This window comes from Coenobita brevimanus, chromosome 86, assembly GCF_032717465.1.
Source record: "Coenobita brevimanus isolate Jiangsu-jjx chromosome 86, ASM3271746v2, whole genome shotgun sequence".
Taxonomy (NCBI): Eukaryota; Metazoa; Arthropoda; class Malacostraca; order Decapoda; family Coenobitidae; genus Coenobita; species Coenobita brevimanus.
Genome location: NC_137039.1, coordinates 34,218,773 through 34,233,074, shown reverse-complemented (window position 1 = coordinate 34,233,074; position 14,302 = coordinate 34,218,773). Strand labels below are relative to the sequence as shown.

General features: G+C 41.5%; 1 protein-coding gene across 1 annotated transcript in view; it reads right to left on the bottom strand.

The window, feature by feature from the left end:
• Positions 1–3,073: 3,073 nt before the first annotated feature.
• Positions 3,074–14,302, bottom strand: part of LOC145410683 (G-protein coupled receptor GRL101-like) — a 52,196-nt gene continuing 40,967 nt past the window's right edge. Inside the window, exons 14-16 of the mRNA XM_080280796.1 lie at positions 13,102–13,358; positions 10,523–10,673; positions 3,074–3,561 (exon numbers count right to left, since the gene is read on the bottom strand). Of these exons, the coding sequence (XP_080136922.1) occupies positions 3,320–3,561; positions 10,523–10,673; positions 13,102–13,358 (650 nt within the window). The 3' untranslated portion in view covers positions 3,074–3,319. The remainder of the gene's footprint in view (positions 3,562–10,522; positions 10,674–13,101; positions 13,359–14,302) is intronic.

Genomic DNA, 14,302 nt, shown 5'->3' with positions numbered 1-14,302 from the left:
GCTATCGACCATGAAGTCGGCCATAAGCCAAAAAGTCCAGAGAATACCATATATAATAGAATTAAACTGAGTCAGTCAGTACATCATGATGGAGATTTACTGGCCATACAGAATGGTGGAGGTAAATGTAACAGTGACTATCCGGGCCATAGTTGTGACAATTTGCTGGTTCAAAAACTGTGTGCTGACATAGTCCAGTACACAACAGTAAGTCCATAAGCACTCTTAACTATCACACTGGGGCACAAGGTAGGAAGAAAGGCACAGGATAGAGGTTAATCTGAACTGGTAATAGAGGCAGAGTCCAATGCAGATGAAGACTGGATCCCCTGGAAGATATGAGTAAGGATCTCCACCTCCTTGGGGTCCTTGATGGCCTGGAAGGACCCCTCGCACAGCTCGGTGAAGGAGAGTGTCGCCTGCTGGAAGTACCCCTTGGCGAAATCCTTCTCATCAGGAGTCAAAGGGGCAGTGTTCTCAGTCACATAGATGGTGCAAAACAGAGTCCAGCTCTGACTCATCAAGAACGACAAAGTCAGCCCTGGTGAGGGGACAAACCGAACTGGAGGGCTCATGACCCACCAGGTCTATCCCCACAGGTGGTGCAGACACTACCTTGTCGGGCACCACAGGAGAAACAGGGGAAATAGGGGTGGCAGAAACAACAGGCAATGGCAGCGAAGAGGGAGCTGCATCCCCAACCTCCATAAGTACCACAGGAAGTGGCGGTGGGGCAGACCGGTGAGAGACGGAACATCCTGCCAACTGGAGCCTCATAATAGTGGAGGGCTGCAGCTGCAACACCCTCGGGACCAAGGTGGTGGGGGTTGCAGGATGCCTCATTGGAAAACAAGGGGCCTTCCTCCCAGGCCCCTTCAACACTAAAGGCAAGGAGGAAAATGACCAGGGGATGAGTATGACAGGGAACCCATTTGCCTGGAAAGTGGCAGGTAGGCTTTGAGCAAGGACTGCCATATACCCCCCCCCCTGAGAAGTTTTTGGCCACCTCCACGCATGTGGTGACGATGGTGGAAGCAGAAGAGGCAGAAAAGGAGGCAGGAGAGGTAGACACAGGTTGATGACGGTGCCACTGATGGGGGAGGGCGTGGGGAGAGCCCCCCACCACCTGGCCAGCAGGGCCAATGACAGAGGCAGCCACAGGACCTTTAGCTCCTTCTACCAACATAAACTCCACCACCTCGCCAGCCCCAACTGAAAGCACAGGGTGGAAAGGGTTGGAGGCCATGATGGAGGAACAATGGATAAAAACTTCGCTGCCCATGTCCCGGCAAGTCAGGAAGCCAAACCCCTTCCGTACGTTGAACCACCACACCTGGCCCACAACCTTTGTTGCCATACTGCCAGAAGAGACCACGATAGTGTACAAGCCTGAGGTACGAGAGAGAATTAAAAGTTTGGAGTAGATGTCAGGTTAAGGCATGGCTCCGACTCACCATCCTCCTCTTGTTTCCCAGGTCCCCCACCCCAACCCTGACGCCTCCTGTGGTGCCACCTCCTGTATGTAGTGAACTTGCTTTGATTTCAGAGGTCTACCAATATCAGGTTTGCCGTACGGAGGATGGGCATCACGATAATTCTCAGTTCATTGATAGATGTGGGGAAGCTGATAACTATGACTTATATGATGAATTTTTAACTGTTGCATGGTTCATGACTTGAAACTAAACTACTCATGAAATTCGTGTCATTCATAATAACTGCCACTATGTAGAGGGTGTATTGTGTGACCAAAAAAAAAAAAAAAAAAAAAAAAAAAAAAATCATGACATGCTATTATATTTTCTGCCGGAACATTGCTTATATATTATATTACCACCAATAACTACGCACAGTGGCAATGATCACCACGTTCAGTTTGTCCTAGCAACTAAATGAACCTTAGGTGAAGTTCCATACCTATCAGTGTTACCAGATGTGGAGTGCATTACATCACCTTGCTGGTGGATGGGGTGTTTCTGTTTGATATGTCCGCAACTGTATAGAGAGTTAAAAGAAATAAGCTGTCAGACCAATGGACTACAAGTGGTTACAATAAGGGAGATCTGAGCCTAGTACTGCAAAACTTTAGGTGTAGAATGCTCAGGTTATGATCTAAGTAATCAACGAATCATGCAACAGAATTAATTGGTGTATTCATGCAGCATTAATTTTATCATATTTGTACATTTTTAGGTTATTTGTGCACTAAACACAATGCCCAATACTAAACATTTTGGTTTCAAATTATGACAACAGTTGTTCATTTGTTTCTGTTACAAAGCCTGCCACTACACTCTGACCAGTCTTTTATCCCCATGATGCATTGTTTTTAAGGGTCAACCAAACTGAAGATTCTTGGCAATACACTACACATACAACATTTTATTATGTGATAAGAATACCTGAGAAAAATGAAGTGAACAACTTCAAAACCTCACTAACCCTCATGCAGATATTTTCAAGTGATGACTGGAAGAGGAGGGGGTGGTCAATTTAGCCTATGGTCCTTTTACAAAGGGGGTGGGGGGAAGTAAATTTCATTACACCCATGGAATGATGAATAATGATAACAGAACTGAAAAATATTTCTCTGATCAAAACAACACATTGGGTGTTGGGGACACGCAACAGCTGCTACTACTGACACAGGATATATTATGTCATATTCTGATATATGTGTCACTCAGACCCCCTTGCACATTAACCTAATAGGGCCCACTGTCCTCAATCAACAATCGAACTAGGCATTCTCAAGATCAGTCATGAGGAGGACCCAAAGCTCTGGTTTTGAGAGAATCTTAGATATAAGCCAGTAGGTAGAAAGTGGTACACTAAGTACTGGACCAATCCACCAAAATCCCACAAGCAGTAACTGGTCTACTGGTGCTTTGATCCAGATACAGTGCTGAGTTTAACTTTTTTATGAGAAGTTACAAGCAAGCACTGTTCTGAAATATTAATGTTTTCATACAGGTAGTAAGAGAGTGTGAACCACAAAAGGAGGATGCACACACACACCCTCTGTACCCCCCTCCCCCCTCCTCATGTACATATTTGAGTCACTAACACCAATCCCATGGATGCAAGTATTTTGTTAATTGAAACATCACACTGAACACTTGAACTTAAATTTCCTGTCATACATACACAGATTCCCATGAACAAACAACTAGGAAGACATTTTTTTTTCTATCTCCCTAGTCCAAGTCAGTTACAGCATTAAGATTACCAGTAGGTCCTCTCTTTGGCACTCTCACTTGCACCTTTCTCCTAATCTGCTGACAGAAGATAGCAAAGGGGTGCTTTTTAGTTATGTCATTTACTCTTTCTCTTGTATTATTCCAGATAGTTCTCTTTGTTCAAAAACAGAACACTGTGATTCATTCTTTAAATCTGCAGCATTCACTTCAGGTTGCTGTTGCTGATGTACAATGTGGTGGGTCACCTGAGATTTTTTATTAGGGGTGTAGACACAAATGACATCCTTGTACTTGGACTTTCCAGAGTCAGCTGTTTCAGTGCTCTTCTTGATACGGAAGGTTGATGTGAATCGGCTGGCAGCTGTAAGTGATAATGATGAACTGCTTTTAGTTACAAGTTAGTTTGACTGGGGTGGAATGTTTGGCTTGATGATTTCATAAAAGCAAAAATTTTAAGCTAAACACAATGGAGCACTCAGAGAGTGCAACACCCACACCCTACCAACAGTCCACAGGCTGAACCTTTAATCTTGCCCTGTGACTTTTAATATTGCCTCTGATCAATTGTTTTTTAAATGGAATGCTTGACCCTCAACTCATCCACAAGTTCAAACAAGATAATGTTTGAACTGACCATGAGCTGTGACCTTGACCTTTGACCTATTGTTCTCAAAATGAAACTACAGTCAACTCGGGTAATTCACAGTTATTTTAGTCTTAATACCAACCGTGACTTTGAAACTCCATGAATTAAATTCCATGAATTATACATAACATAACTTATGGAGAAAATTATTTGTGAGTAACCTCTCGAAAAAGTTGCCCCCTACCACCATACTTACACCCGACTAGTTACCAGTGAACACTAACACCCTTTCAAAACAATATGTAATGCATGTGTTTAATGGGAATGAACAATACTGTAAAGTTCTTACCTGACTCTGACCGACAACAATGCTTAAGTGACTGGGGGGGGGGGGGGCCGAGGTTTGAGGCAGACTATGGCCTCTCAGCACAAGGCGAATGTGGTGGTATTGGGGAACAGGGTGAACCAGTGTGCCCACTTGTCACTAGGTGTGGGTGGGAAGCACTGTGATTAGCCTGTCATGCTTGAATATGTTTGACTTTTGGCCGCAACTACTGTAAACGACACTGCAACCTGGAAAACTCCTCAGAAACAAGTCACTTGGGATGGCAACCGCTGCTATCAAATTGATTAACTTAGTTACAGCGACGTACCAAGTGATCGCAGTTGAGCTTGAAAAGTACCGTGAATTAGAAAACCGTGACTAACAAACCTGCGATATATGCGAGTTGACTGTAATTAATTCTTCAATGACCCTAAACCTTCTGCCAAGTTTGGCTTAAACTGGATTAAAACTACTTGAGTTGGCTTTGTCCCTCATCTTTATTTAAAAAAAAAAAAAAAAAAAAAAAAAAAAAAAAAAAAAAAAACCTTGGCTAACTCAACATTTCCATTGTTTGGTTCCGATTAGATCTAAATATTCTGAGTTATATAGATCACTAAAACACACACACACACACACACACACACACACACACACACACACGAGTTTAAAGTTAAATTCGACTTATTGAGAAACAGCGACGGAAACCCACGAGCATAGTACATTCCGTGTATATCACAATTAGGTATATTCTTAAATATTTGGAACGACTTAGACAAAGAGGTGGTGCATGAGAAAAACATTCATGTGTGTAAAGGTAGACTTGATAAATGTGGATATGGAGACAGGACAACACGAGCATTGCTCAATTCCTGTATACTACAAATAGGTAAATACAAATAGGTAAATACACACACACACACACACACACACACACACACACACACACAAACTCACTTACTCACTCACTCTCTCTCTCTCTCTCTCTCTCTCTCTCTCTCTCTCTCTCTCTGCCAGTGTTGGGGGTAGCAGCACTAAATTAGTGACACTATGTAACAGAGCTACTTTTTGAAGCAGTAAGTAGCTGTAGTGCACTACTTTCTATTAAGAGTAATGAAACAGCAGTAATACTACACTTCTGAGGTATTCCAGCTACTAATCACAGCTCTTAACCCCCACACGCCAAGCAATATTTACCACAATCGTCACCTCACTACGGGCAATTTCTCAGAAACTGATGAAAATTGCTTGTCTTCAAACCTTAATATCTCGGAAAGTATAGCACTTACAGAAACATATTAACGACCACTTTATTCAACAACTCTTCCCCTTGCGAATGAAAGTATCCCCAGGTCTCAAGCTCACTGCTTTAATGAGAAATGATGTGAGGAAGAGAACTAATGTTTGCAGTGAGAGCAGCATGAGAGCAGGACGTGTTCATGCGTCTGCCTGCGGCGCCGACTATGGCTTTGCTCTCAATGTGATAACTTACTCCACTACTAGAAAAACTAGACACTGTTGCATCCAAGGCATGTTTTATGACACTATCACCGAGCCCTTTTCTAGTATTCATGGAAAGAGTCTTGGCAGGGGCAGATGATACAAGGGTCCACGAAAGGCGGGAGCAGAATCAGACGAGATGCATGAGAACATCGTCCTACACCTGGCAGGGTCACAGAGACGACTAAGGTATGCACGCATCAGGTGCTGAGAGGTTATCCCCACCCTTTGGTGATGAGATCAAGTGGCAGCCACTTCAAACTTTGGTGCAAAAACACTTGTGGTAATAGCAGTCACCCGGCGCCCCTGATCCATCAATTTCACGTTGGATACAACCGTCACCCGGCACTTAGGGGTTATATGTGCCCATGTTAGACACTGGACAAATCTGAGTGTGGTGGATGCCAATTGCCAGATGCCAGTGAACCAATGAGGGGGATGCCATCTGGTATTATGACCAAACTGGCAAGTTTGATAAAGAAAAATCTTTCTAGTGCTGAAGCAAGATGAACTGGTAATAATCTTAAATTTGCTAATGAAGATGTTAAGTGTTTTCAGTTTGTATGTTCATAAACTTCTTCATTCTAGGTGCTGTAATATATTTCCTGTGGATAATATCAATGGTTACAGTAGATGATAAGTTGCCTTCTGTTTGGTGATTTGGCAATGAGGAAACCAATTCAGTACTATTTTTCATGGGCTTGTTATTTTTAAAGTTCATGTATTTCCTGTGAATTACTTTAATATACAACATGTTACCAAGTTTCAGGAAATGAAAACCATGACCTGCACTTGGGCTGTACTTTCCTGATATTAGCCTTAATATGAAGTAATTGTTTAAGATTACTGGAGAAATATTATCTTAAAAAAAAAAAAAAATCTTAATGTATTTAAAAGTAACTGTAGCACCCCTACCCCCAGTGTTCACACTTCTCACTTTCTGCACCCAATCATCATCACTCATCCTGTCCACATGTCCAAACCACTTCAATCTACCCCTCCTCATCACAACACCAATACACTCCAGTTCCATCTTTCCTCTTGATTCTTTCATCATAAACCTAGCCCCTCCAGGCCTTGCATTCAAAGATGCACTACACATCCACCTCATCGCTGTCATTTCTGCACATCTGAGCCGACAAATATCCTGTTCTTTATTGTCCAGGTCTCACTACCATATAGCTTTACATTCCTAACAAATGCCGCATACAAAGATCCTTTAGCACATAGGGATAGCCCTATCAATGTCTGGAGAGGTAACAGCTCCCTGTAGTAATGGTATATTTTGATCCAAGTAGTGGGAATGGGAGTGCCACTACTTTCAGTGGGTAGTAGACACAACACTGCTCACTGCACAACTGTGCATGTGGGTGTAATAAGTATTACACTGTACAGTACCATATTTAATCTGTTTGTTATGATCCTACACTGATTAAAATAATATACGGCACAGTAATGGTAACAATATTACAAAGCCAATGCTATCATCCTGTTTTCTTACTTTCATAAAGAAAGTGAGAAGGATTCAGAAACAGGAACCAGAATGTCTGAGAATTCCCAACACAGTGCACAGTGAAATGAGTCACACATGCAATGACCTACCACTGAACCCACTGAAATTTGTGACTTCATAACACAGGCCTCATAGTACATGGACAAAATGTGCTTGATAATGCCTATGAGGAGAAGGGCATTCCATAGATTGCCATTTTAAATAGGGGTACAACTCTGTCATATGTATCTCCAAATATTGCTACTTCATGCATCTATTCCTAGCCTTCATCAGTGATTTCACTTTTTCAGTTTCCATGCCTTGCTTATCTAAATATTCAATTCTTGTATTCCTCCACCTAAGCCTTCCACACTTTCTTCTATTCTCAGACTTGCACAAATACAGTACAGTACTGTACAACATTTTCATCCCCTCTAACTTATATCTGTATCTCCATCAATCGGCCAAAACAGTTCATATATACAAAAATACCTTATTATCCATGCACACTAAAACATCCTACAGTCTCCATACATAGACCTCCATTCTGTATCAAGGCTACCATAGCACTGCCCACATTAATTCCTTGGGACACGCAATTGGACACTTGCTAGTTTTGGGATATGGGTATAAGGAAATTGAAAATCATAACACTGATAATTTTCAAAGTGTTAGCACAAACTGTTTAAAAAAGAATAATTTATCTATCTATCTATTGCCGGATGCCATAATCCCATGGGGAGTGGCCATCTGACTCTGAGTTAGTTGTTTTATGGAGAGGGGCACTATAACCCTCTGCCAACCCACTTGTTGACACATATAGGTTGATTATGTGGTTACAACCCAGCAATATAAATAGTTTCCTGGCTTACAGGTAACCATTAGGGTTGTCACTCTGTGTAAAGCCACCTAAAATGGAAAGAAGAATCATAAAAAGTGAGAGGAAAATGGAAAAAATAAGAACAGATAAGGACAGACACAGAAAAAAAATGATAAAGGTGAAGGAGGAAGTATTGTTTAGTAAGTACCTGATGTAATATCAAAGCTATTTTCACATAATACAGAAAAACGCTGTGTGAAAATAGCTTTGACATTATATCAATTACTTACTGAACAACGTTATGCTTCCATTTCACCATAACTGAGGAAAGTACTATATCAAAGACAGTCCCGTCTTTTCAGTGTTTGAAAAATTGCATATTACTTCCCTTATTTACAGCTTAATTAAAGCATAATAATACTCAGCAAATATCTAATATAATGTCAAAACTGTCCACCAGACACTTACCCACTTTAAATGTAACATGCTGAAACTATAAAAACTTATCAATGTTGACATTTTCAACTTCCATGTAGTCCCACAATCATGTGTCCAATTCCTTTACATATTTACTCCTTTATCACAGCATTGCACCTGGGTGCTAAATCTCTTAAACCAATTCCAATCTATCTCCATATACCAACAAATCACAAACTGAGTCACCTTCTCTCAAACAGTCACATTGTTGCTCTGCCTTCACAACATTCAGTTAAGTTCTAAACCACTCTACAAAGGTCCTACTCACTTTAAACAACATAGGGATATCACCCACCCTTATCTCCAGGAAATTTTCATTTTTTGTTTCGTTTCGCTTTTGAAGGCTCCAACAAGCTTGCATGCATCAGCCTTGGTCACCTAATGGCAGCTCTCCATGCTGCTCGATCTAATCATTGTCATTTCTGTATGTATGAGCCTGCGAATATCCTCTTCCTTTACTGCCCTGGTCTCGCTACCATACAGCATTACACTCCTAACACATGCTGCATACAAAGATTCCTTAGCACTTGGGAACAGCCCTCTCAACATCAGGAGAGGCAACAGGTCCCTGAACTTCTTCCAACCACTTCTCACCCTAGCCACAGAGCTGGCTCCAGCCTCACCTCCAGCACATAACATGTATCCCAAATAACAAAACTCTTCCACACACTCAAGAGACTCACCAGCAAGTTCAATCCTTTCACAACTGACAATCTCCACCTGCTCTCCTCAACATACCGTACACATAAAATCAGCATTATCTCGCAGTCTACCACTAATACCACTACATCTCTTATGAACCCACTTATCACAAACACTGTGCAAGATGGAATTATTTCCAATCCCCTTGTGGCAAATTGCGCATGGCCACTCTCCCTCATCTTTGACAGTACCGGCACCAACCCTAGATATCATCGTTTTTGTTTTATCTGCATTTACACTTAAGCCCTTGTACCCTATACCATCTCTCCACTTCCTAAATCTTTCCTCTGCCTCCATTTCATTCTCTGCAATCAACGCCAAATCATCAGCATACAACATCTCCCACAGGAGTCCATTTCTGAAGTCACATGAAAAGGCTTCAAGTACCATGATAAACAACAAGGGACTCAAAATAAATCCCACTCAATTCTTCAGCATCTGCTCAATTGCTTTCTTAAAAAAAAAGTGCCCTTTTTGAAGATGCACGATTATTTCTGGATATGCATTATAAGACAAAGATGTAATCTGCAAAATAAAGTATGTACTGTAATTGTTTAATGGGATGACCTTTTCATGAACTTTCTAAACTGAGAAGAGGTCAACATCTAAGTAAAGAGAGGGACACAGGTCCATACTAATGCTAGTGAACTGGAACCCTAGTTATTCTATGTGTCAGCCAAGATTCGTAGTTAATAACATGCATCATCAAATCCTTCACTGCTCCATCAGTAACACAGGGGCCCAGGACTAGGCTAAAGTCTAAACAAATGTGACCATCTGCTCTCCCATTAGTGGTATTACATAAGCAATAAATTCTATCCATTCCCCAGATGCAATCCCCTATGAGATACATCTGACCGGAGCACTTTTACCCATCAGACTACCATCTATCTATTTGTGAGTACTATTATGCGAGCGATGAACCCTAACCATTCCTCAGATGCAATCCCCTATGAGATATATCTAACTGGTGCACTTTTACCCAGCAGACCATCAGCTGTCCATCTGAAATTATGTTTACCACCCAGTGTGGTAAACAGTTTCCTAGGTTACAAGAAGCCATTTGGGTTGCCATTGTGTAGTCACTCAAAAGTAGTATTAAATCAAGTAAGTGGATGGTAGGTCCCTCCCACTTACCACATTCCAAGACAGACAGACACACACACACACACACACACACACACACACACACACACACACACACACACACACACACACACACAAAGTAACTGCATCTGTGAATATGAACTGACCTTCTGTGAGAGAGGCAGATGCAGAGTGAGTTAATAAGGAATTACGAAGCCCAACACACACACACACACACACACACACACACACACACACACACACACACACACACACACACACACACACACACACACACACACACTCAAACTAACTGCAACTGTGATTATGAACTGACCTTCTGTGAGAGACGTAGACGCTGAATGAGTTAATAAGGATTTACGAAGCCCACGTACTTGCTGGTGAAGTTTTCGATCAATAAAGGTGTAGATGACAGGGTTGAGGGCTGAGTTGACAGGCAAGATGAACACTGCAACCCATGTGAAGATCTGGGGAACAGAGTAACAGGTGAACAAGATGTGGGGAGGTGAGGGGCTGACTGAGCTGGGCGATGGAGAGGAAAAGAGCTGGGAAAGAGAGGTAAATAGGAAGTGGTTCTTACATTCCTTGCTGACATACCAAAACTGAGTCACCATCCACAAACATATGGTCACAGTGAACTTTTGTGCATGATTTTACCTTGCTTTAACTCATACGCATCCCACATCAGTATCTCACAAATACAAAGAACTGGGTTGACAAGTGTTCCTATTTGATTTGGTTTGGTCAAGAAATGTGTCCAAGAGGAGATGGCTGTGTGAGGAAAAAAAATGGCCTGGAGGTATTCTGTTATCATCATACCCCTGCAGGAGGCTAGATGGAAAGAAGTAAGGCATCAGATGATGACAATGATGACGAAGACGATGATAATGATGATGATGAATTTATGGCTAGTATCTAGTTCTGTTAATTCTGATATTCCTGTGTTAAAGAGAAGACAAATAACCTTTAAGGCCCGTTTATTATTGTGTGTACAGTGATCCCATGGTTGTTGCACATAACTGGTAAAGTACCTACTGTGTGACAACAATACTGTGATAACACAACCACAGGGATCTATCCTAACTGGCACTGGGCACCCCAATTGTAAACCCAAATTTTCCTCTTTACAACAATTTAGACCCAATAAATACATACATACTGTTATGGTATCAAAAACACACATACACATGGTTATGGTAATGGAAAATGATGAAAATGACAGAATAAGGAAGAAACATGTACCATACAGGAACCGAGATGGGCCTGAGGGAAGGGGTTTTGAGGCAATGGGGTGGAGAGTTAGTGGTCTCCTCCACCCGAGATTAACTGGGACCCAAAGCCCATCAGCTGCAGCCAGTGGCTGTTGCAGTGACTTCAGGGCACCCTGTGAAGACACCTACAGCAATGCCCTCCATGCATACCAGGGCATTGTAACTGTCCTACCATAAGACATTGAATGACAGGGCAGCTGCCTGGAGATGCTACTACTAGGTCCAGGCCCCTCTCTATTGAGCAGTTGCGGCAGGCTGGGAACCACAATACCCTGTGCCCTCTGACACAGATCTGAGCCCCACCCCATCCCTGCCCCTAAATTGTGTAGACGGACCTGCGCTGTGGCTCCACTCAAGTCCATACCTAGGTAGCATGGGCAAAGTTTCCTGGCAGCAAGCCACTGCTGGCACCAACCCATGATGCAGTAGGGTGCAATATGTGGTATGTAAAGTATATGTAGTGTGGTGCATAAGAGAGTTAGAGAAAAGTGTTTAGAAGAGTATGCAGACCTACTCTCAACATTAGTGTCACACTGAAATACGTAAGCAAAGGGAAATGGTCAGGGTAGTCTTGAGGGCTAATGAAACAGGAGCTCCAGCTCTCCCTATCACCAGCTTTTCCATTCTCCTCGTGAGTACTGCCCTGACTGGCTGGTGCTACAGCCTACTTAATAAAAGCTTGACAATAAGTGCTGTTATGATTACAACTGTTATTACAGTACAGTCTATAGCAAGTCTGAAATCCTTTGAAGTTCAAAATATGCAATAGTAAGATAAAAGATTAGATACTGATATAATTATTAGAAAGCAATTTTTTTTTAATGTAAAGAAATTATTACATACAGTACTGTGTATATACATCCATCTATCTATCTATCTATCTATCTATCTATACTGAACACGCAACTCTACACTGAGAGGCTAGCCAAATGGTTTCCTGTACACCAGGAAACCATTTACTACACTGGGTGGTAACTAAATAACCAAGTTTTGGCACCTGGTGGTTTAGTGGGTAATTACAGCACTCCAATCGGATTGAGCTGGTGAAAGTTTATATCCAAGGGGTGGCTGGGGTTTACTGCTCATGCAAAATATATATATCCATATCTATATCTATCTATCTATATAAAATGGAGAATGGTTGCTATTAGCTACCACTATTTACATTAACTGTTTTAAAGTATGTGTTCTTTGTTATCTATCTATATAAAATGGAGAATGGTTGCTATTAGCTACCACCATTTACTTTAACTGTTTTAAAGTATGTGTTCTTTGTCTTTATTACTTTATTTTAATATTCACCGTTTTTCCTTCAATTTCCTATTAATTATAAGTTAAAGGTGGGTACAAACAGTCTGATTTCTCATGGCTCCAGTACCTATCTGACTATTAACTGTTGTTTTAATACTCACTTATTTCATGTAATTGCATTTGACATCTAAATTTTGGTCTTTATTATTTGTGAGATCCAAGATTCCACTGAACCTGCTTTGGGTTGTAGGGACATCAGGCCAGGCTATGGTAAATCAGAAGACATAAAGTAAATGCAGGTGACTAACATATGTTCCCAGTGATATCATCTGAGCAAAGATGAAGAAAGAAGCATAACACAGCTTATACTAACCTCAGGGGGAAGGGAGACATCACAGAGAGAGAGGACACCAAGGAAGATGATGGGAAGCCAGCACGCAGCATCAGTGACTACGATCAGCGTCAGTATCCTACCAGTACGTTTATTAACTCTGCGTTGACCATAACTGCGTCTATTTCCACTGCACTGACTGGTGGTGCGTTGACTGATTTTGTCATCAGGACTGTTCACTACCTTGTATATCCATGCTTGGCTGACAGCGATCACAGTGAATGACAAGAAGTTTAGCACTGAAAGGATGAAAGAGAAAAACAAAGGTAAAACAAGGATGTGATAGAACAGCAGTATATCTAGTTCTTCAGACAATGTTAATATGTGCCCAAACAAGGCCATCATTAGTGGCTAAGAGATTAATATTTAAAGAAATTTCTAGTCAGTACAAAAGGTTAGAAGCAAATTTACCGCTTCATCTGTCTTCCTTTCTGTAAAAAGCAATCTCTCTAACATTATAATTTACTTACACACACCACATTCTTTACTGGACACAAATTTTACTTCTTCATATGACTTGTTAGCACCACAGTTAAAATATCATCACCACTGACATCATCCGGAACTCCTTTCCCACCATAGGGCATGATGAGATAGGGTCCAGACAGCCAGAAAATCCAAACAGAATAGGATACAGTACTACTCAAAGTCTGTCCAACTGAATGAACCACACTCCCATTCACTCACCATTCAAGCCCCTGGAATAATGGCTCCACCAAATAGGTATAGTCACCTATCAGTGCCACTTCAATGACTGACAAGTTGAAATGGGGTGCAAAATCCTAGTCATACACTCCATCACAAGAAATTCATCCACTCAGCTCAATCCCTTGTCAGTGCCTCTCTTTCTCAAACACTCATATACCAAATCTGTCCACTTTCTTGTTTATCTACTGTGCCTCCTCTCACCTTCAAACTCACTGAGATAAACCCTTTCATTACTTTAAACACCCATTCTTTCCAGATAACCATACCATCTAAGCAAACTCTCTTCAACTATGACATCCACAGACATTCTTATTCTGTATATTTCATGAATCACATTATTCTTTATCATATTCACTCTCCACACTCTACACACATACAAGTGCTTCAACAGCCCCATCTCCACTGCTCTTATGCCTGTCTCTTCATTTTCATGCCACACCATAGCCTTAAACCCGTATGTTAGAGTTGGCTCTAA